The following is a 21,460-nucleotide window of genomic DNA, read 5'->3' on the forward strand; positions in this document are numbered from 1 at the left end:
GCTAAACTAGTATTTTGTTCTCGGTGCAGTCAGGTGTGTGAGAGTGAAACGGTTCAAAGCTAATTTCATTATATTTTATTTATTTTATGTAGAATGTAGAACACTATCACAAGACATTAATAATAATAAACATTAATAAAAGCAGTAATAAATAATATATAATCGTGAAGTGAAACGTTTTTTTTCCTTTTTAGTTTATTTGTATTATTTTTGTCTCCAGAGTGTAGTGTTGGAAAAGTTTGAAAATACTTGAAAAGTGTTTGAATTTTACTGTGGGAAAAGTGAGCGAACCATGAATAACTAATCAATTTGAGTTGTCAATAGCTGTAAAAAAGAAAATAGACAAAATAAAGTAAAAGTTGTATTCTCCCTCGCTCTCCAGGTTATCTGCTGGCAGACGATCCTCAGGGCGAAACCCCGATGATCCCCTCTGAGGTGATGGAGTTCTCCATCAAACACTCCACAGAAGTCGACATCAACACGACTCTGCAGATCCTCGGCTCCCCGGGGGAGAAGGCCTCCTCCATACCGGGCTGCAACCGCACAGACTCCGTCATCAGGTAGCGGGTTTTCTGGGTCAGGCGGGTCCAGAGTCCACAGAGCGTCGCAGCGCCTGTCGGGTTCTGATGGATGAACACGCTCGGTGTTTTTTTTTGGGATCAGGCGTCGGCTGCTTGGTGTAAAACAGGAGTCCACACACCTAATGCTTTTAGCAAGGGGTGCGCCCATAAACTGGACTCGATTTCCTTAACTTGGCCGATTAATTAACATAAAATTAATCTGCAAAAAAAAAAAAAAAGTTTGAAAATCAGCGTCTCAATCACGACTCATCGTAGTTATCCCCACTGTCACCAACTTAGCTACTTTGTCGCTCTGTTTTAGCAGGGCTGACGCCAACATTTTATTTTGTAATGGATTATTCTAATGATTAGTCAAAAAAGAAATGGGCACATTCTCCAAATGTATGTTTATCTAACCACTTGAGCCTTTTTTATTCAATATTAGAAAGAAAGGCATTACAACATGCACATATGTAATTCCATTCCTTTTTTAAATGAGAAAATACACTTTTTTTTTTTAGTAGCATTTCTTCAGTGAAACACTTTATTTGTAACAAAGGAAGCAAAAAAAAACAAAAACATGGAAAGCTCCAGCTTTCTGCTCAAATGAACATCAGTACAGTGTAGGACTGAACTGGTGATTATTTTTTTATATTAAGCAGCTAATAATTTGATAGCATAATGTTGCTTAATAGCTTTTTTTTTTTTTTTTTCCAGAATTTGAACAAGGTGAAGCTGAAACTGCCACACTGATTTCTGGGTAGATGAAATTCACCGAGAGGGTTTTTCATCTTAAATGCAAAACTTATATTTTTTTGTACTGCTTTGACTTGTTTACTGCTCTAACTTTGCTGTTCTTTCATCAAGTGGCCGTTTTTTTGAGTCTGAATACTCCAGTTAGCGATTATTCGGTTACTGAATTAGAGTACGATTATTTCAAAAACCGCAATTAATTTTATTAATCACTTCATCCCTGATATTTAGCGACTTTTTAGACAAAGAAATCGGTATCGGCCAAAATCAGAATCAGCAAGTCAGGCTTTTTAAATATCGGTGATCGGCCAAAAAACTTAAATCGGTGCATGTAAGTTTGTACTTTTAGTCAGATTCCAGTTTGTCCCATCAGTTTTACAGCATTTCTTTAAAAGCCACTAACTATAAATTACTTACATTTTTTCCCCAACTCATCTGTTTTTTTAACTGTAAAATTTGACATTTATGCAATGAGTAGTACAATTAGCTTTCCCTTTAATATTCTGTATTTTTCAGTCTTAGGAGAAATTGTAAAAATCAATATCGGCCATCTAAAGACGAGGTGGCGAAACCTGAACGAGGTCTAGTTCTTAAGCTGACATGAATCCCAACAGAAAGTTGGACTGTAGTCTGTGTGATGAGGCAGGTTTTATTATTTCAGTAACAATTAGCCCGCGGTGTTGGGGACCTTGTCCTGCTCAGGGATCCTGGCAGCCGCTCCGGTAATCACTCCAACACTCCAAGCAGCCGGTGTTATTGTCTTTTGAAGGTCATTGTGCTGCTGTGTCTTTTTGGATTGCTCATTAAGTAGAGGAGAAGTGTGTGTGTGCGTGTGTGTGTCAAGGGGGAGGAATGACAGCGGATCGTAGTGACCGCCGGCCAAACGCGTCGGATTTCCTGATGGTGGACGGCCGGCCTCGGCCTCGGCCTCGTAAATGTCAGCATGGTTTTGTTTTCTGCAAACGATGTGAAACGGCAGGCCGCCCCCGGGTGGGGAAGACGCAGCCGTAAGCCGCTTTAAGCTTTCTGTCCTTCTGCGTAATGTGTGTGAGGCTCGCTGAAGCAAACACACACACACACACACTAAGGACAACGTGATGACAGTCTGTCGAGGCCCGATCATTCACTGTCCGGTTGGAATGCCGCTCGCTTGCTAACAGGAGGTTGGAAAGTGTCGTTTCCACCATCGGGTTTTTAAACTCTTTTGGCATCGATTTACATTAATATGTGATTTTACATCCTGTAAACTAAACAAAACATTTCATCATAACAGTTTATGACGACTGCATTACCTGCAGATTATATAAAATAATGAATACTTTAAACGGAAATTGTTTCAAGTCGGCGTGTTGCAATAACAAATTCTACAGGACGGTAGAATTTGTTATTTGAAATTCATACAATAAACAATAATGTTGTTGTTTTGAAAATGGCTTATTACAAGTTCGCTCTCTAGTTTTGTAAAGGACATGCCATACTGGAACTATAAAACATTTTGAATATTCAAAATTAAACATAGCAATCAAAAATGATTATAAAAAGTGAATAAAATGAATTATGAACTCTCCAAACAAAATTGCGCTTAAGAAAATATTAGTCATCAAAATAGAAATCATTGCCAACATTTTTATTTATCATTCGATTTTGTGCAGCAGCTTTAGTTTTGAGTCAGTCTGAGTCTGATCAGTGGGAAACAGGGTTTTGTTTTGGATCAATAAATGCTCTTATCTCCTCCTTTTTTCCAACAGCTGATGCTAATAAGTCGTTTTTGCCTCTGAAACTCTGTTGATGTAGATGTGACGTCATTTCCAGATCCATATCCTGACTTTTTGTTTAAATAGAAAACAATATTTCTATTCTAACTGTGTTTCCAGTTACATAGATGTTATATTTTTGTATTTTTATGTTTTTTAAACATCAGTGTTTAGGGAATTAATAATCGTCACTGGAATAAAATAAGACAGTTCAGCTAAAGAAACCCATGGTAAACTCTGTATGTCATAAGGAAGTGGGGTTTTTGTCTCCTAGTGTTGGATCTATTGCCAGACTTTAGGAGGGGCTTCCAGGGGCAGCAGCTCAGGGCCGATGTTTTACACACATTGCTCCTCATATTAAAGTCAAGGGCTGATTTCACGTGTGGTGTTTTTATTAAACAATTTTGTATTAATTGAAATCTAAACTCAAATATTTGAAAATTTCCTTGATTTTGGGACTAACATAGCTAACTGCCAGGCGTTTTAAGCCAGCCATCATTCAGTTTGTACCTGCAAATATGTACAACTTCCTATAAATGTTCTGTAGTTTGCAAGAGTTATAGATTTTGTTTTTATTTTCATTTTTTTCTGGGATAAGGCACTAAAACTGGTTCCCCTCTAGGGGGCGTTATGCTTCTAAATCCGGCCCTGGTTGAGTCAGGAATAATCACATGGCCTCATCATGTCATTAACCTATACGCATTAATATGACGGTACGAGAAACTGACTTTATTGAGAGAGAGAGAGAGAGAGAGAGAGAGAGAGAGAGAGAGAGAGAGAGAAAGAAACAACTTGATAATTTGGAGGAACTGAAATCTCAGGAAATAAGTCAAGGATTTCCCTGAAGTCCTCCGGTGGTGGAAAGGTTTCATTCCTGTCCTCCTCTGTCGCAGGCTGCTGTCTGCCGTGCTGAGGACGTCAGAGGTCGAGTCCAGGGCGACCAGAGCGAGCTTGACGGAGCTTCTCAGTCCTCAGATGGGGAAGGACATCATGTGGTTCCTGAGGCGCTGGGCCAAGTCGTACCTGCTGGTGGACGAGAAGCTCTACGAGCAGGTGGGGCCGCGCCGCCGGCCGCGTCCTTCCTTCCCCCCCCGCCCGCCTCCCCTCAACGTTTCCCTGCTGCTCCTCCTCAGATCAGCATACCTCTGAGCACAGCGTTCGGCGCAGACACGGAGGGAGCCCAGTGGATTGTGGGATACCTGCTGGAGAAGGTGATTAACAATCTGTCGGTGTGGAGCTCAGAGGCGGAGCTGGCCAACGACACGGTGGAGCTGCTGGTGACGCTGGTAGAGAAGAGGGAGAGGTGAGGCCTCCACCATCCGTTTCCAGACGCTCTCCTTTGTGTTCGGTCCAACTGAAAGTATTTACGTCCCAAATATCCGGTTTTAAGAATGGGGCCCTTTCATTTTGTTCTGTCTGCAGCTAACGATTATTCTAGTAATTAATAAAAAAATAAATGGCATTCTGCAGGTTTTTCTTTTGACCAGTATAGCTTATTTTATACAAAACATTGAAAACATTTTCTTTTTAAAAAAGCAAATATGTTCATTTCTTTTTTCTAAATAAGGAAATAAAACATTGTATTGCCTTAAAATGCAGCATCACAGCATTCCAGTAGCTTGATCATTTGTGGCCAAAGGTGCATCAGCGGCTAAAAACTACAAAATAAATATTAAATACGCACCTTCTGCTTCACGTAACGTCAATACAGCGTTTAATCCTGGGACTATTTTTTAATCAGCCAGTTCATGATTTGATAGCAAAAGTTGCTTAATAGATTTTTTTAAAAATTTTTTGTACATTATTTCAACCAGTTGAAGCTAAAACTGCCACTTGAGGAGTTCTGGATAAATTTAGAGACAAAGAAGGTTTTTTTATTTATCTTCAACATAAAATCTACATATTTTTGTACCGTTTTGATTTAATTACTGTTTTGTTTGGCTTTGTTCTGACTTTTTAGTTAACAATTAATCAGTTACTAAATTAGTTAACTATTATTTCAGTAATCGATTAATCATGATTAATCGTGACTAAGTCAATTAATCACAATTAATCGTTTCATCCCTACTTACATTTTTTATCTCTGAAAATTAATAAGTTTTTAACCACTTTAAGGGGGTTGGTGATGTAACAGACCTCAGTTAGCTGCAGCTGAACGGACCTGGTCTGTGTCCTCTAACTGTTGGGTCAAACCCTCCCCCGCCCGTAAGGACGGCGCTCACCGTGACGACGCACTCTGCCCCTCTGATTGGACAGGGCGAACATCGTGGTGCAGTGCGAGGGCTGGTGGAGCCTGGCGAAGCAGTTCGCCAGCCGCAGCCCGCCGCTCCACCTGCTGTCCAGCTCCGTGCAGAGATCCCTGATGAAGGCGCTGGTCCTGGGAGGCTTCGCCAACATGGACTCCGACACCAAGCAGCAGTACTGGGCTGAGGTAAACCAACACACACACACACACACACACACACGCCCACACACACACACACACACACCCACACACACACACATGAGGACGTCATGGAGTGAGATTTCAATTTATTTAGACTTCCTAATTGAAAAGAAAACTGCAGTAAAAGAGTGTGTTTGTCTAGCTTCATATGTTTATGAAGATTAATGGATTAGAAATTTCTGTTTTATGAAAGTTTTCTATCCTTCAAACTTGAGACTGAAAGTGAAGGATGATGTAAAATGCCTCGATGTAAGTTTGCTTTTTAATTTTTAAAACTAGTGTGAAATATTTTTCTCATCTGTTTTTGCACACTTGAAAAAAAATTCATACTTCAGGCTTGAGACTAATCATTTTTTATTGTTCAATTAAAGTAAAAATTAGAAAAATTCAATTAAAGCTTCTTGAGGCCGATTTAATCATTTTTATAACTTTTTATATTTTCTTTTAACTGTTGAATTTCTTTGTCTTTGTTGCCGACTCTTGGCCAGGATTCCCTTGAAAAATTTGTCTTGAATCTCGATGGGGTTTTTTATCCTGTAGAATAAATTTATCGATAGCAATCGATAAATTACTCGATTACTAAGTCAATCGTTAACACCACCCTTGTAGATCCAGACATAACGAGACTTCACAGTCTTGACCTCACAGCCTCACTGAACACCAAAGACTGGGATCCAGGACATGTCATCCCACATCAGTGTGTGACCTCTTAAATGTGTTTAAATGGTCAACAATTATAAACACAACCGTGAGCATTAATGAAATCCTTCCTCAAAGAGTTTCATCTGTTGACTCTGCAAATTGTGGGCCAGCGTCGTGTGTGTGTGTGTGTGTGTGTGTGTGAAGTCATCCTTTTGGCAGTAAAATTGATCTTCTCATAAACCTTTTTCTTTAAAATGCACTAAGAAAAGCAAATAAACTAAATGTGAAGCACATGTTTTAATTTGGACAAACCACCCTGCGTTCTCGGCCGTAATTGACAGTGTAAGTTTCCGTCCAGGTGCTTCATCCCCTGCAGCAGCGCTTCCTCAGCCTCATCAACCAGGAGAACTTCGCTCAGATCAGCCAGGAAGAGGCGGTCAAACAGGAAATAGTCGCCACACTGGAGGCGCTGTGCGGCATCGCCGAGGCGACGCAGATAGACAACGTGGCTTCGCTCTTCTCCTTCCTCATGGACTTCCTGTCCAGCTGCATCGGCCTCATGGAGGTGAGCGAGGACGTGGCGTGTTGATTCTGTGTCGAACGACGGATCAGTGACGGATCCCGATGAACTTGATGTGGATCAGATCGCAAAACTTTTAAAATAACACCCGATTAATCTTCACGGCAAAGACGATTTGATTGGTTGTCCTAAAAGTGAATCCAAAGATTACATTTTGACACTTGGACGGATAAAGGAAGAAAAGGGAGCAAATCAATTATTTGTTGAAGTATTCTGTCGTAAATATTGAACAAGCATAAATGGCATTACTGTGAAATGCAACTAAGCAAACAATTTGTCACACTGACTTATAAAATCTGAATAAATTTAACAAAAACGCCTGATGTTACAAAAACAAAAAGCATCGCAATACAGAATCCTCTCACTAGGTGGAGCTGTTTTTACTGGAGTCAGGAGAAATGTGTTTAGCTTTTTGTCTGTATGTTGCAGGTTTACAGCAACACGCCTGAAACGATCAACCTCATCATTGAGGTTTTCGTGGAAGTGGCTCACAAGCAGATCTGCTACCTGGGAGAGGTGAGACCTGACATCATCACGTCTCTGCGGATTTCTCTGACACAATTAGCTTTTATTCCTCTAAAGACTGAAACGAGTATTTACCATGCATCTTTTGTCAGCCACGTTTTTTGTTGTTGTTGTTTTTACTTAGTTTTGTTTCTCCAGAGCCATATGACAGCGGAGGAATTGTATTTTTCAGATTAAACTCAGAAGTAATTTTTGATAGTTGTGAATACATGCAGCTGACAAAAACTTTTTAAAATGTGTTTTAAAAGCAATGTAGGTCCTTACCACTGTCTTAGAAAAAAAAACAAAAACGTTTCTGTAAAACCTCCGTACTGTCGAGTAAAGTCAGCATCAGAAGAAAGTGACGTTTCGAGGGATAAAATCTTGAGCATTTTTGTAGATAATTCAGTGTGGAATCGTTCTGTCCTGATTACGGACTCCAGCCTTAAGAAGTCTTCAAAAAATATCGGAGAAACAACCAGGATCTTAAGAAAAAGATGATCGGGGGTTTGGATAAATTTGTTGTGTTCAGAGCAACAACTACTCTTGGGTGGAAACTGTTTTATAAGTTTTTGTTCTCGTCTTTATTAAGCCATTTTAAGTAATTAACAATGGCTTAATTTTTAAGCCATGATTAAAGATCTAAATTCACCTTTGAAAAGTGTAGTTTGTCATGACAGGACTATTTAATCTTGTTTGTAGTCTCTATTTCTCTCTCTTTTTTCTGTGGATACCTTCACTGCGTTCTGTGACTCAAGCCAGTCAGTAACTAGCTGCTAACATACCATTGCTAGATTTTTTTGCGACTATCATGGGTAAGTGTAAAAGTATCACCAGTTGGCTGGACAATATTTGTCAATTCCCCAATTATCCTCTATGTTTATCTTTTGTTTGGTCTTAAATTTCATTCCAGGTGGCATTAAAAAGTCTTACGTTCGACTTGCTGAAACCTGCAGATACCTTCCTATCTGCCTTTTGTGTCCAGCATTAGCTGTAAGGAAGGAAATCTAAAGGAAAAAGGAGCCAGATTCACAGAATATCCCTTCTGTTTCCTCAGACTAAGTCCATGAAGCTGTACGAAGCCTGCCTGACGCTGCTGCAGGTCTACTCCAAAAACAACCAGAGCAGGAAGCGCAGCGACGCCACGGCCGAGGAGGACCAGTACCAGGACCTGCTGCTCATCATGGAGCTGCTCACCAACCTGCTCTCCAAGGAGTTCATCGACTTCAGCGACAACGGTGAGTCCTCCTTTCCTCCGAACGCCGGCGGAGAGGCCCGACCCGCCGACGTTTCCCCTCAAACCTCGCCACGCCTGTGTTCCCAGATGAGGTGTTCCGAAACCAGGAGCAGGGCACGCCGGCGTCGAGCCGGACCGTCTCCGCGGCCGACGTCGTCCTCTACGGCGTCAACATCGTTCTTCCACTCATGTCTCAGGACCTGCTGAAGGTGAAACGAGCCAACATGGACGCCACATGGAGACACAGTGGCTTCTGAGATCTCGTTCTGACAATGTTTCATCTTTCTTTTCTTGTTTTTTTGCCCCCTGCAGTTTCCTTCTCTGTGTAACCAGTACTACAAGCTCATCACCTTCATCTGTGAGATCTTTCCAGAAAAGATCCCCCAGCTGCCTGAAGACCTTTTTAAGAGCCTCATGTTTTCACTGGAGCTGGGAATGACCTCGTATCCTCGAAACCCGTCTTTGCACCCAGATTTAACTTCTTGTCTTTTATGACACCTAGAATAGACTTTGCACAAAAACAAACAAACAAACAAATATAACCTGCTCCTGTTTTTCCATGTCATTAGGAATAGTTCTTTTCCAGGAAAGTGTTTAGAGCAGGTGAAGCTCCTTAACGCCCCCTGTAGGATGAGTTCAGAAGTCAGTCAGCTGTGTCTGGAGGCTCTGTCTCCTCTGGCTGAGCAGTGCGCCAAAAGCCAGGAGAAGGACTCGCCTCTCTTCATCGCCACGCGCCACTTCCTCAAGGTAGGAGACCCAACATGGCTGCCGTGTCAGAGGTAACGCTATTAAAGGCTAGCGTGGGTCTGCTAGGCTGACTATGGGAAGGGTTAATGTTAATGTAACCTCAAAACTACTACAGCAACTCCGATGGGTCAAACTTAGACCTGTGCTGAGTTTGAACTGCTTTGGTGGAAGTGGCCTGTGGCAGGAAGTCCCATTACAAAATGAAAAGTTTGCCTATTTATTGTGCTGCTTAAAGCAATGGGACTTAATGATTTTTTTTTTTTTTTTTTTTTACAATACTTTACCTTCTGAATTTTGTTTCATCCAGACATTTTTTGCTTTGGTGCGAGTCCCGTTTGTGGGAATTTAATGAGCATTATAATGATAAATGTTGTTGCGTTTTCTGCCTGCAGCTGGTGTTTGACATGCTGGTGCTGCAGAAACACAACACAGAGATGACGGTGGCGGCAGGGGAAGCCCTCTACACACTCGTCTGCCTGCATCAGGTAAGAAAACATCACAGAAAATCAACATGCAGCAGCGACGAGGCTGCTGGTGTTTTACTCCTTGAGCGTTTTAAAGGCGACCGATTGTTTGACGCCTCGTACTCCGTGTTTATTCAGAATGTCATTTATTGCCATCAGTTTTCTGCTACAATTTAGATTAATATCGACCAAATATTTACATGTTAAGACCTCAACTTCGCTTGCTTCATAACTTTGTCTTTTTCACAATATCCAGACGTTTGTTATACCGAGCAAGCAAGCCAATAAAGTCTGGCTATAACTTCCATAGAGATTTTTATTAGGGTCAAATAAACGCAGCAAAGCTGGTTCACGCAGCTGAATAATCGGGCGCAGCTTGTTATTTTGCTTTTGACTTTGTGCATTTAAATCTAAACTTTATTTTATCTTGTTTTGTTAACTAGAAAAAGTTTGGTTTAAACTGTGAAATATTTGTTCCAAAAATATTCCCAGGTTGTCCACAAATCCTTCAAAGATATCTTAAATTCATGCATCTAAAAATTAGGGCTTCCAAATGTCTTAAATTCATCTTTATTTTTTCTGTTGGGGATTTTCTGTCAGGCAAAAGTTTGAGTCGCCGCAGACATGATTATGTTCTGAGACGGGTGAGGCTACCGCTAACTAGCTGCTTACAAACTCTTGCTGCTTAGTTAGCATCATCACTTCTGATGCTAACCTGTACAAGGCAAAAAAAACAAAAGAAAAACGCTTGGTGCTATTTTACATAAACAAAATGTTATATTAATATATATCTTAAACAGCCTTAAATGTGAGTAGATGAACCCTGCAGAAACCTTGACTTCCCCTTCCTGGTTCCTCCACTCTGCTGCTCCTCGTTTCAGGCGGAGTACTCGGAGCTGGTGGAGACCCTGCTGTCCTCCCAGAGGGACGCCGTGATCTACCAGCGTCTGGCCGACGCCTTCAACAAGCTGACGGCCAGCAGCACGCCGCCCACAATGGACCGCAAGCAGAAGGTGGCCTTCCTGAAGAGCCTGGAGGAGTTCGTGGCCAACGTGGGCGGCCTCCTCTGTGTGAAGTAACCACTGAGAACCAACCCCCGAATACTCCATCATTCTGAAGACTGTGCCCCGCCCCTACCCCTCTGCATCCCACTACGCACAGCAGGATCCGTCCGCCTCCCAGGATCCTGCACTCAGCTGAATGTTTCCTTTTAATTGCTTTGTTTTTACCCCTCTGTATAACGACACCTGCGGCGCCAAGAGAGTTTTTGATGAAGTGACATCTTAAAAACCGGGACTGCAGAGCAGACGGACTCGTTCTAAGGAATGTACACACACACATACACACACACTCACTAAAGGTGAGACCTGATGCCATTAATTAGATCCTGGATGTGATGTAACATTTTCTTAGTGCAGCGTCGCAGCAAACACACACACACACACACACACACCCCAGTCCTTCCCAGAGTGCCTTTGTTTTTTCTTGATTGTTGGATGTGTGTATGAATGGATCATGTCATACATCGAGTCAAACTATACAGACTGTGCCTATCTTCTGCCAAGAGTACAGCACCTCCAGTCTTGAATTGCATGCACAAACAAAAAAACGTCACCGTGACGACAGATGTGTGGCCGGGCCTCGTCTTTTCTTTTGAGAGCGCTGAGCCACACGGCACAAAGGAGCGTCTGCTTGTCGGCAACCACAGAAAACCAAAATAAAGAGGCTGTGTGTGTTTATATATATATAGATAGATATCTATCTATATATACGTATATACATGTATGTATATATATATACATATATACGTATATATATATCTATATATACGTATATATTTATATATATATATGTGTGTATATATGTAGTAAACTTATAAATGTATGATGTTTTCAACCGGGAGCTCTTGGGGAAATGTTCATATAAAGATGACTGAAATGTTTTTATATGCCAGTAGAAGACGGCAGATTGTACAGGTTCAGCTAAAGAGGGAGCAACTTCGGCCATGTTGACCGTAGCGGTTCGATTGTTTTATTGTTTTATTTTCCATTTGGATTCTAGTTGACCTTTTAGCATCCGCTGCCTCCACTCGAGACGAAGGCCCAGGTCCTGCCAGGCGCAGCAGGTTATTTTTCTACAGCAGCACATTCATAGGACGACGACTCAAACACTGGATTATAGCAGAGACTGTTGGAAGTGAAGGACAGCAATAACTTACCAAATAAAAAGGAGCAGAGCCACTTGAGGGGAAGCATTATGTTGGAGACAAAATCCTCTTCCTTAAGAGCACTGTCCCAGTTATTGTAGATGGCTGTTTTGTTAATGAAGTGTAAAAGTGTACATAAAGTTATTGTATAAAAACCTTCTGGTCTCTGGTATTTTTCAGAGTGCTGTCTGCAGTATTTATTTATTTTTTAATTTAACTGTAATTAAAGAGATGATAAACGTCCGAACAGGTTCTCGGGGGTTTGGCCTTCACCATAAATGTGCAGTATGTGACTTTTATAAAACATTTTTTGCATATTTGATGACATGGTAAATATGTGACAATATGGTATGAGATGGATAATCTAAAAACTAGAAGCAACAGCACTAAGCCAGGAGGCGGGTCTTAGTGCTGTCAATCATTTTTGCTCCTCTCTCTCTACTCCTTATTAGCAACTAAGCAACAGCTTAGTAAGGCTAGTGACTGCTAAGGCTAGTTAGCATAGCAAGGAATAAGTACTTTTATTTGTCTACTGGATCTCAGTAAATCAAAATGGTTGTAGTGAAATGAAGTTACTTCCTGATTTAACAAGCAGCTACTTAACTTTAAACAGTTCTACCAAAATGTATTTCTTCTTTAATCAAATCTAATGCAACCCTTTCATGCTTTCCTTGAATGTACAGATATGAAATTGTTTTTTTCCTCCATATGTTAACATGGAGGCGTCTTCTGTTACTAGACAGTGTTGACAAATGTTTTTATGCAATATTTGCTTAGAATACAACAGAAGAGCGCCAATGATATTTAAGTCATCTGGCTATCTTCATGTAAATGCTCTGTAATCTGAAAGTTAAAATAAATTTCAGTTTAATTCATTATCTTTAGTACTTATTTATAAAAATCCATCTCTTTTACAGTTGTAAAATAAGTGGATTTTACAGCAGTTATGGGGCAAAAATGTCTGAATTAAAAAGGTTGCTGACCCCTGATACAGGGTCATAATGCGGCCGCTTTTATAAAATGTTCATATGAAGAGCTTTGAGCCGCTTGATTGGTGGGAACCTAAAAAACGTTTTAAACCATGTTTTACAAACTAGAAACTCGTAAAACGCTCATGCTTAAAAGAAAGATAGTAAGTCCTAAATAGAATTTAGTAGTAAATAGTAACAAAAATAGTACTAGGATAGAAAAATTATCTAACCGTTCCCGAAGCAATAAGTAGCTTTTGCGCAACAAGTAAATAGACTAGTTTGACCCTCTGCGGTAGCCGTAGTTTCTCAGCTGCGTCATCTCCCAGCGACAGCTCACATGTTGACAGCAGCAGTAACAGAGAAGAGTTCCTAATCAGGTACGTTTTTCTAAGGAGAATGCACTAAAAAAGTCACGGTGTTCCGGTCTGCTAACGAGAATACAACATTATATTCTGCGCTCTTTCTTCCGGGATCAAATCATTTTACTGCGGCTCTGATCACCAGAAGGTGGAGAACATTAAGTAGTAGAGTAGTACTGGAGAGTACTCAACACTAAGAGAGAGTAGTGTTGCTCTCTTACTTGAGTGCAACACTACTTAAACGTATTTTTACTCAAGTAAAAGTAAAGCCGACCTAGAAATAAATATTTTCTTCCTCTCACGTTTCAGGTTTCCAGTTCCTGCTCAGATTTCTCTTCCAAAGGTTTTCCCTCCACCTGACCTTCCTCTGCTCACTCAGCCATGAGCGACAGTGACGACGACGTTCCCACCCTGTCCGCTCACACTCTGGCTGCCCTGCAGGAGTTCTACAACGAGACCAGAACCGGCCCTGATCCGGACGGGACGCCGTCTGACCCGTTCGCCGTGGGAGCCGTGGAGGAGGACTGGGTGAGCTCCGGCGCTCTGAGAACGCACTCCATTGCCAGATTGCCAGGATTTTGTGACGTAAAAATATGAGACTTGGTTCTTTAGGTGAGGTACCTGTAGCTGGAGATCACCTCCACAGCTGCTACTCCGATGTACAGGGGTTGAAGGGCTGAAGGTTTTCTAATATCTGAAAGGTGGAAAATGTTTGAAATGTTTTTCTACATCGGAAAATACTGACGTTTCTATGACTGACTTTTAGGGTCACACTAAGTAGGAAATAGATAAAAGAATAAAATGAAAAGAATAAAAAAAAATTGATAACGTCACAAGAACAAACTTGTTCGAGATTAAATTAGTACCATTGCACGAATAAAATTGTAATATTCCGAGAATAAAATCGTACAAGAGTAAAGACATAATATGAGACTAAAGTAAAATGAATATGAAAATAAAGTCAGCATTTTGAGAATAAAGACAAATTACAAGAATAAACTTGTCATATTATAACTTTATTCTCATAATTTTATTTCTTCAATTTTCTTACCGTGGCTCTAATACACTCGTACATTTTAAAGATGTGTAAACTCTTTATGTCTTCTGAATTTCATGTCGGGATTTTCCGGGCAAAATGGTGGAGGGAAGAAATGAGAAAAGTAGAGTAAAACACATAATATATGGAGATCATTTTAACCTGCGTTGACACCGGTTTACTTATCTGGTCCTGTGTTCGCCAGCGGATGAGTCAGTTCTGGTACAGTGACGAGACGGCAGCGGTGCTGGCGGAGGAAGCGGTACGGCAAGCCGGAGAGGGAGGCAGGTAAAGGCGCACATTGTTGAAGAGGAGACACACATTGATGTAATACCCAGGTAATGCTGCAGGTGGCAGCACCTCTTTTATAGAAGTTCTGTTTTTCTTTTTTCAATAATTCAGTTTCCCTCCTGAATGGGCTCTTTGCACCTCAGCTTCCGCGTTCGGGGAAAAGCGGCTCAATTGTTTCCGATCTATTGAAAAAGGCTCTTTACACTGGATATTTGCAGGGCTTGTTCAAGATAACAGTTAATGATGTACATCGATCCAAAGCTCCGACAATAAGCTGGATAAAGGTTTTAAGATGTACGCCTCCTTATACACAGATACGAAGGTGAATTTTACTTTCTTTAAACTTTGTGGCTAACATTAGCTTTAGCTTATGCTAGTAGGCAATATTCTCTGACATTTGTCTTGTAAAAATGTGCTATTTAAGTATCTAAACATTTTTCATCCATTCCAACGGACAATGTTTTTACATTGTTTTCAAGTATATTACGTACATTTATTGTCGTCAGTGTCAGAGACCAAGTAACGGGGATTTTACGGTTCAGGCTTTTTGCTTCTGAAGCCTGAGGAACAACAAGCCCATAACTTAACAGTAGAGCAGCTCTGGTGTCGGAGTTCTAGTTCAGCTGACGGTTCAGGTTCAAAGTTGTTGCTTTTAGAAAAATAAGGCCGTGTTCCTTAAGGTCTCCGTGTTATTTCGCTTTATTAGTTTTGCATGTTTCTTGTGAAGCAGGACGGTGTTTACAGCGGTTTGTACAGGCGGATCAGTAGCTCGGCTGTCTGGCTCTGGTCTGCTCTCTGGTTCCCATAAACTCTCTTTCAGGTTGAATACAGAAGTGATTCCATGGAAATAACACAGGAGGCTCCTTTACCTTCTGCTTTAGGCTGAAGAAGCTGATCTGGAGTGAAGTGAAGGCTGTAAACTTTGCTGTGCAGCGTTAGCTTTAACTGGTAGCGACGAATATTTACAAGCCACCATCTTCTTAATTCAGGACCGCTTGGAAATCCATGAAAACTTAAAAGTCCATTATATTAGGAAGACAACAATGTTCATAATATTGTTTTATTTGCGTCTGAAATAGGACTTTGTCTTTTCTAGCTGTCATGGTAACTCAAAGTGGAAAAAAGAGAGCAGCATTTGCGCATGCGGTTGTGACGTCATGGCGGAAGGTGCAAAGAGCCCATTATTCCTGAACAACGCAGGTGTTCACCAACTCAAATTTAAGATGCTTTAAGACAACCAGGAATTAAATTTAAGACCTGTATCACAACATAAACTTACAAAAAAAAGTTGCATATTTTTTTTATAATAGTAAGCAAGTAGTATTTCATGGTCTGGCTAACTGGCGATAAGTTACACTTATGCAAAAAAGGTTTGCTAGCTAGCAAGAGTTTCTTAGCGGCTAGTTAGCGGTAGCCTCTTGAGTCACAAATTGCAAAGAAGATGTTTAAGGTTCAAACCTTTGCCTGACAGAAAAGTCACCAATAAAAACTGCCTATACAAAAGCTAATAGGCCTGCCACAACAAAAGACCTGGGATTAACTTATTTAAAGTCAACTTCATTTTTAAATGAAGACATTTTAAGGATGCGGATTATGACAGACGGGTTTGTTTTTCATTCTTCTTTGCTTTCCCTTTCCGTCAGGATAGCGTGTGTGAGCGCGCCCAGCGTCTACCAGAAGCTGAAGCAGGGCGTGGTGGACGGCTCCGGCAGGGTGTCGGCCGTCGTGCTGGAGTACGACCGCCGCTTCGCCGCCTACGCCGACGACTTCATCTTCTACGACTACAACGAGCCGCTGTCCCTCCCCTCCGGCGTGGCGCCGCGGAGCTTCGACATCGTCCTCGCCGACCCGCCTTACTTATCCGAGGAGTGTCTGAGCAAAGTGGCCCAAACCGTCCAGTACCTGAGCAAAGGCAAAGTGCTGCTGTGCACAGGTGAGAACAAGAGGAGCTGATGGGAGGGGAAATCTGTAACGCTCTATTGTTTTAAATCAACGTCTTCTGGTTCTGCCTCCATAGGAGCCACCATGGAGAATGTTGCCAAAGAACTGCTGGGGGTAAAAATGTGCAGCTTTTTGCCCAAACACAACAGGAACTTGTCCAACGAGTTCCGATGTTTCGTCAACTATCCTTCGGACCTGTTGTGCAGCTGATTAAGCGGGAACCTTGGACACCCGCTGTTTCCAGGAGGAAGAGCTTAAATACGGCATTCAGGACAGCAGGGAGGAAGAAAAAGTGGACACTTTAATTTGCTGCAAAATCAGTTAACAGAATCATAATCTGCTACTGTCATTAGACTAGACATTACTGAGTTGTTGTTTTTTTAAAATATTCGTATTGTTTTAGCAAAACCCGTGAAGTGTTTTCAACTTTTATTATGCATTTTTCATTCATTACATCAAAGCGAGTGAGCCTTTTCCTGCTCTCGTGTCTCTGTGGATCTACCTCAAAAAGGGAAATCAGAAATTTGCACATTCAACACATTTCTTTTCTCCATTAAACCGGTTGCTGAAAAGTTGCAACTCATGCCTGAATCACGTGACCGAGCCCGAGCTCTAGTAGCTTTTCATTTGAGTTGTCTCACAAATATCAGAAATAAATATTTCCAGTAGTCAACACTTTATATCTGATAGTACAAAAACAATAGTTCAGTTGAAATAATTTTTTTTTTCCCCATTATGCACTAATTCAGCATTGATACCAATAGGTTTTGTGTGAGTAAATACGAATTTAAAACATAACTGGATGTTTCTGTGTGTTTTGAGTTGAGGAATGAACTGCTCTAAACAAATGTGGGGTGAAGGAAGAAAGTGATTCTGTTCAAAATGCTCACAAACGATTTTAGTATGATTGTTTTTTGTAAAATTATATTTTAATAATTCCTTTTTTTATTATTTAGGAAAAAGCAAGACGGCTAAGCTAATTTAGTAATAGTAATTTAAGTTACACAATATTATGCACAAGCCTATTTTTAGCATATACAATTGTTTTAAAGTTTAAATTGTTTACATTTTTTTTACCCTCTTGTCGGCCTCATAATTCAAACAGAATCTCTAGACTGTAAAATAGAAATTGGTTTCTTAATCGAAAATTGTCTCTTAATCAAACCGTGACCCTGAAAATCGGAATCAAATCGAATCGCTTCTCTAATAAAATGACGACTGAGCTTTATAAAAACATTGCCGCGATAAAAAGTGGAAGACGGTTAACCAGGATAATGTTTCAAAAGCAGGGGCCCGTCGCATCTTGGTCTCCAGAGGTTTTTATATTAGTAGTATCAGAGTAGAGGAGGGAACAGTACAAATGGGAGACACGGGAGAGAGAAAAAAACCTGTGGTCACGACTTGTAATTAAGTCGTGACCACAAATTGGAACAAGTCGTTCCCGCTAGTCATTAAGTCGTGGACACGAGTTATTAAATTAAGCCTCTTAAATTTTGGTTTAAGGGGCAGAAAGACAACAAACTGAAGGAGGCAATATTCTCTGGTAATGCTAGGACGTTTTAATAAAACCTTGGTGTGTTTTTTCCGGTTAAATAAAACTCGGCAGCTGAACTGTAGCTACTTTCCCGACCAGTAGATGGCAGCATCGGTCGCGGAAAATCATGTTAAAAAAACCTGGAGACCTGGAGACCCAGGTTAAGGAGAAGATAATTGATAGATCGGTGGATTTTTGCGAAATTGGGACATGCAAAACAAAACTCAGACAGAGCTCTAGCAAAAAGAAAATGATAAATATATGTATTTTTTAAAATCTTTTTAATGGGATATGTTTTCAGCCTCTTTACTCTTATTACTCCAAATTAAAATCTGTTTCAACCACTTATGTGTCAAAGGTCATATCCCCCCCCCCCCCCTGTCTCCTTTATGACTTCTTCCCAGTAGAGAACATCTGTCTGGTTTTGGGCTTTCCTCCCTCCACGCTCTTGTTGCTGCTCTGGCCGTCTCGCTCCTTCTCCATCAGCGGCACGCAGGTGCACCCCACGGCCACGGAGACGTAGATCTCGGTGTAGGAGTGGCGTCCGCCAGCACAGGAGCCCGTTCTCCGCAGGATGACGGAGGGAGCGAAGACTGGGGCGCTGCGGTACTGCTGGCTCTGCCCTCCGTACGGCCCGACCAGGCAGCCCTTACACAGGCAGTAGGCCTCCGGGATGTAGCGGGGGTATCTGTTCGGGTCGTACGAGATCCTGGGAAACACATTCAGCACAAGGCTCAAGTAACTGTAATCCAAGTTTTTTTTTGTTTTCGTTTTTAGTCCGAAATGGTCAATTGTAATTTATAACACGCAGAGGTGGGTGGAGTACCCAAAAATGTAGCCAAGTAAATTTCAAAGCAGCAATACCTCGGCATATTTTTACTCCAGTAAAAGTAAGGAGAAACGTTGACGTCCGAGAAATTACTCAAGTAAGAGTAAAAGAAAGTATTTGATCAAAACACCAACCATTTAATAGTTAAAAAAAAATTTCGAAATCAATTTGTTTGGATATAAAACTTATGAAACTTTAACAGGAACTGCAGATGTGTGTCCGGTGAAACAAACTTGCTCTTCACTCAGAGAAGTGACTCACAGCAGGGAGAGAATCCAGAAATTTTACTCAAGAGTAACGATACTTCATAAAAATGTTAGTCAGGTAAAAGTACAGCTAAGCAAAACTACTCCTAAAAGTAAAAATAACTGAGTAAATGTAATTAGTTACTACCCAACACGGCGTAACATGGCATCAAATTATGCATGTTTTTGTTACACCGATTCACAACCTCCTGGATTGCATTTGAACTCTGGTGGATCAAAAATATTACATGTTTAGATTAATTGGACTTTAACTAAATGATTTCACACTGAACACTATTTTCAGTTAAGATTTATGAAAACGATTTTTTAATTGTGCACAATAATCGACTACCGTCAGTTTGTAAAACTGTTCATCTGCATCTCAGCTGACGGCACCTTTTGGTCTTAGTGTCTAAAGAAAATACAAAAACAACAAAAAAACCCCAAATAAAACAGAAGAAGAAGAACGTGCAGAGGTGGCCGATATAAATTATTTTTTTTTTTTTTTACATATTTGTTGAAACTGTCGCAGTATAATATGAGACAGATAATTTGTGGAGACATGGAGCTCCTCTGCTTTCTCCGTTTTTGTGTTTGGATATCCTAAAACATGAATACTAGATTAACTGGCTCCTTTAATTAAGCGTTTGTTGATCCTCCACAGATTTAGCTGCCATAAAAGGGGAAACATGTTTATTTGTATAGCACCAGTCACACACACGGAAATAGGAAGTGGAGATTTTTATAAGAAGAGAAAGAAAATGTGTGATATAACAAAAAACGAAGAAAACATCATATAAAAGCTAAAAACATAAGAAAAAAAGTATAAATTTGAGTGGATGGATGGATGGATGGAGGTCATGTGACATTTGTAGCTCCAGGCTTGTTCGGGTCAAAGGGAAGTCATTTCTCTGCACGGTCACCTCATGCTTGCAAAACATTCACACCAAAGTGAAAAACCAATGGCATCTGCTGCTTTCAGATACTTCTCACTTAATGGCCCTAAACCGGATTGTTTGTAATTCGCGTTTTTATTAGGATCGGCCTGGACTCCTCTCCTCTTTACTGGGATGAAAACACAATTACTGTGATTTACAGACCGATTGTTTGCGACCGGATTTAAACCAGATGTTTGTGCAAAGTGCCCTAAATAGACTTATTCTGACGTTTAGTAAATGAACTAAATATTACCAGTTATTCACTCCTATTATTTTTTTTTTTTTACTGGTTTGAAAACAGAACAGACAACTAATTGTTAATAAAATAAAATAAAATAAAATAAATTAGCGCGCGGCTGCTCCTACCTGTAGGCCCAGGGGGAGATGCTCCGCAGGTTGACCGGGAGGCGGGTCTTGGTGTCGGCCGGGCTCGGTGTCGCGGTCGGGCAGGTGAGGTTGAGTTTGTCCCGGGGCTCCAGCTGCAGAGCGTGGTGGAAGGCGCTCATCACTCCCACCGAGAGCCGCCCGAACATCTGCTCCAAAACCTCCTCCGGCAGGTCCAGACAAGGCCGGGTTCTGGTGGTTTTCTTCCGAACCCGTGCCGTCTCTGCCAGCCAGGCTGGCACCAGAACCACCAGCAGCAGCAGCGAAATCAGGACGCAGATCCGACACCGCATCGCTGCGTTTTGTTGTGCCACGTAGCGCGCAGCTTAGACCGCTTCGTCGTTTTCCCTCTTCTTTCTGATCAGATAGCAGTAGGAAGTTCGTTTTGTTTTTTTAAGACGTTTTATTCCCAGAAGTCATTTGTTCTGTGTTCACGGAGGATCGGTGCGCCCTGGAGTCTGGAGCAGACAAACAACCCGAGCCACAGGCGCGCTGCCAGGAAAACTGCAGAAACATTTTTGGCTCATCACATCCACAGCGCCGCCAGGTAGAACACTCGTCACAAAAAGGATAAAATGCTGATAATTGATTTAGATCTTCTCTTTTCTGTTCAAAACGTCACAAAAAAGGCGATTTTCTATTCTCTGCTGCGTGCACAAAGCCCGCTGGGCGCACAGAGCGATGCGCTGCGCCATTCCACGGACATCTAAATCAAACTGAGGCGATGACAGGAAAAGTGATCCCCCTCCTCAAACATCGGCCTGTGGCTGTGAAATAAAAATATTCCAGCGATCATGAGAGCAGCTGATGTAGGCTGGGATTCCTCCCGGCTGCCCTGATCCCCCTCCCTGTTCAGGTCCGGCCGGGAGAAACTGGGATCCGTCACTTTGACTTCATCAAGCCGAACACGTTTTGAGGCAGATTAATCCTGATTAATCTGGGGTTTTAATGAACCAGTTTAAACCCTTTTCTCTATATTTTTCTTAAAAGTCAGTTTAATTGGCAGTTTTGTGAAATGTCATCACTTTATACTTATGGG

The 21,460-nt window shown here is 41.3% G+C and overlaps 3 protein-coding genes across 4 annotated transcripts in view; 2 read left to right on the top strand and 1 right to left on the bottom strand.

Annotated features, from left to right (window-relative positions):
* Positions 1-12,050, top strand: part of xpo4 (exportin 4) — a 56,762-nt gene extending 44,712 nt beyond the window's left edge. For both annotated transcript variants that reach the window (XM_028023132.1, XM_028023133.1), the window contains exons 13-24: positions 383-560; positions 3,961-4,120; positions 4,201-4,370; positions 5,324-5,498; positions 6,514-6,720; positions 7,165-7,251; positions 8,297-8,477; positions 8,564-8,685; positions 8,789-8,919; positions 9,106-9,223; positions 9,616-9,708; positions 10,569-12,050. In XM_028023132.1, coding sequence (XP_027878933.1) covers positions 383-560; positions 3,961-4,120; positions 4,201-4,370; positions 5,324-5,498; positions 6,514-6,720; positions 7,165-7,251; positions 8,297-8,477; positions 8,564-8,685; positions 8,789-8,919; positions 9,106-9,223; positions 9,616-9,708; positions 10,569-10,766 — 1,820 coding nt within the window. In that variant the 3' untranslated portion in view covers positions 10,767-12,050. The remainder of the gene's footprint in view (positions 1-382; positions 561-3,960; positions 4,121-4,200; positions 4,371-5,323; positions 5,499-6,513; positions 6,721-7,164; positions 7,252-8,296; positions 8,478-8,563; positions 8,686-8,788; positions 8,920-9,105; positions 9,224-9,615; positions 9,709-10,568) is intronic.
* Positions 12,051-13,149: 1,099 nt separating this feature from the next.
* On the top strand, positions 13,150-17,556 carry eef1akmt1 (EEF1A lysine methyltransferase 1). The gene is made up of 5 exons (XM_028022895.1): positions 13,150-13,241; positions 13,533-13,751; positions 14,465-14,547; positions 16,194-16,483; positions 16,568-17,556. The coding sequence occupies exons 2-5, from the start codon at positions 13,605-13,607 to the stop codon at positions 16,699-16,701; spliced, it is 654 nt and encodes a 217-aa protein (XP_027878696.1). The 5' UTR covers positions 13,150-13,241; positions 13,533-13,604; the 3' UTR covers positions 16,702-17,556.
* il17d (interleukin 17d) lies at positions 16,909-21,434 on the bottom strand. Its single transcript, XM_028022897.1, has 2 exons — positions 20,404-21,434; positions 16,909-18,734 (listed from the first exon to the last, which is right to left on the bottom strand). Exons 1-2 carry the CDS (start codon positions 20,712-20,714, stop codon positions 18,413-18,415), a joined length of 633 nt encoding a protein of 210 aa, XP_027878698.1. The 5' UTR covers positions 20,715-21,434; the 3' UTR covers positions 16,909-18,412.
* Between the last annotated feature and the right edge of the window lie 26 nt (positions 21,435-21,460).

This window comes from Xiphophorus couchianus, chromosome 7 (genome assembly GCF_001444195.1).
Source record: "Xiphophorus couchianus chromosome 7, X_couchianus-1.0, whole genome shotgun sequence".
Lineage (NCBI taxonomy): Eukaryota > Metazoa > Chordata > Actinopteri > Cyprinodontiformes > Poeciliidae > Xiphophorus > Xiphophorus couchianus.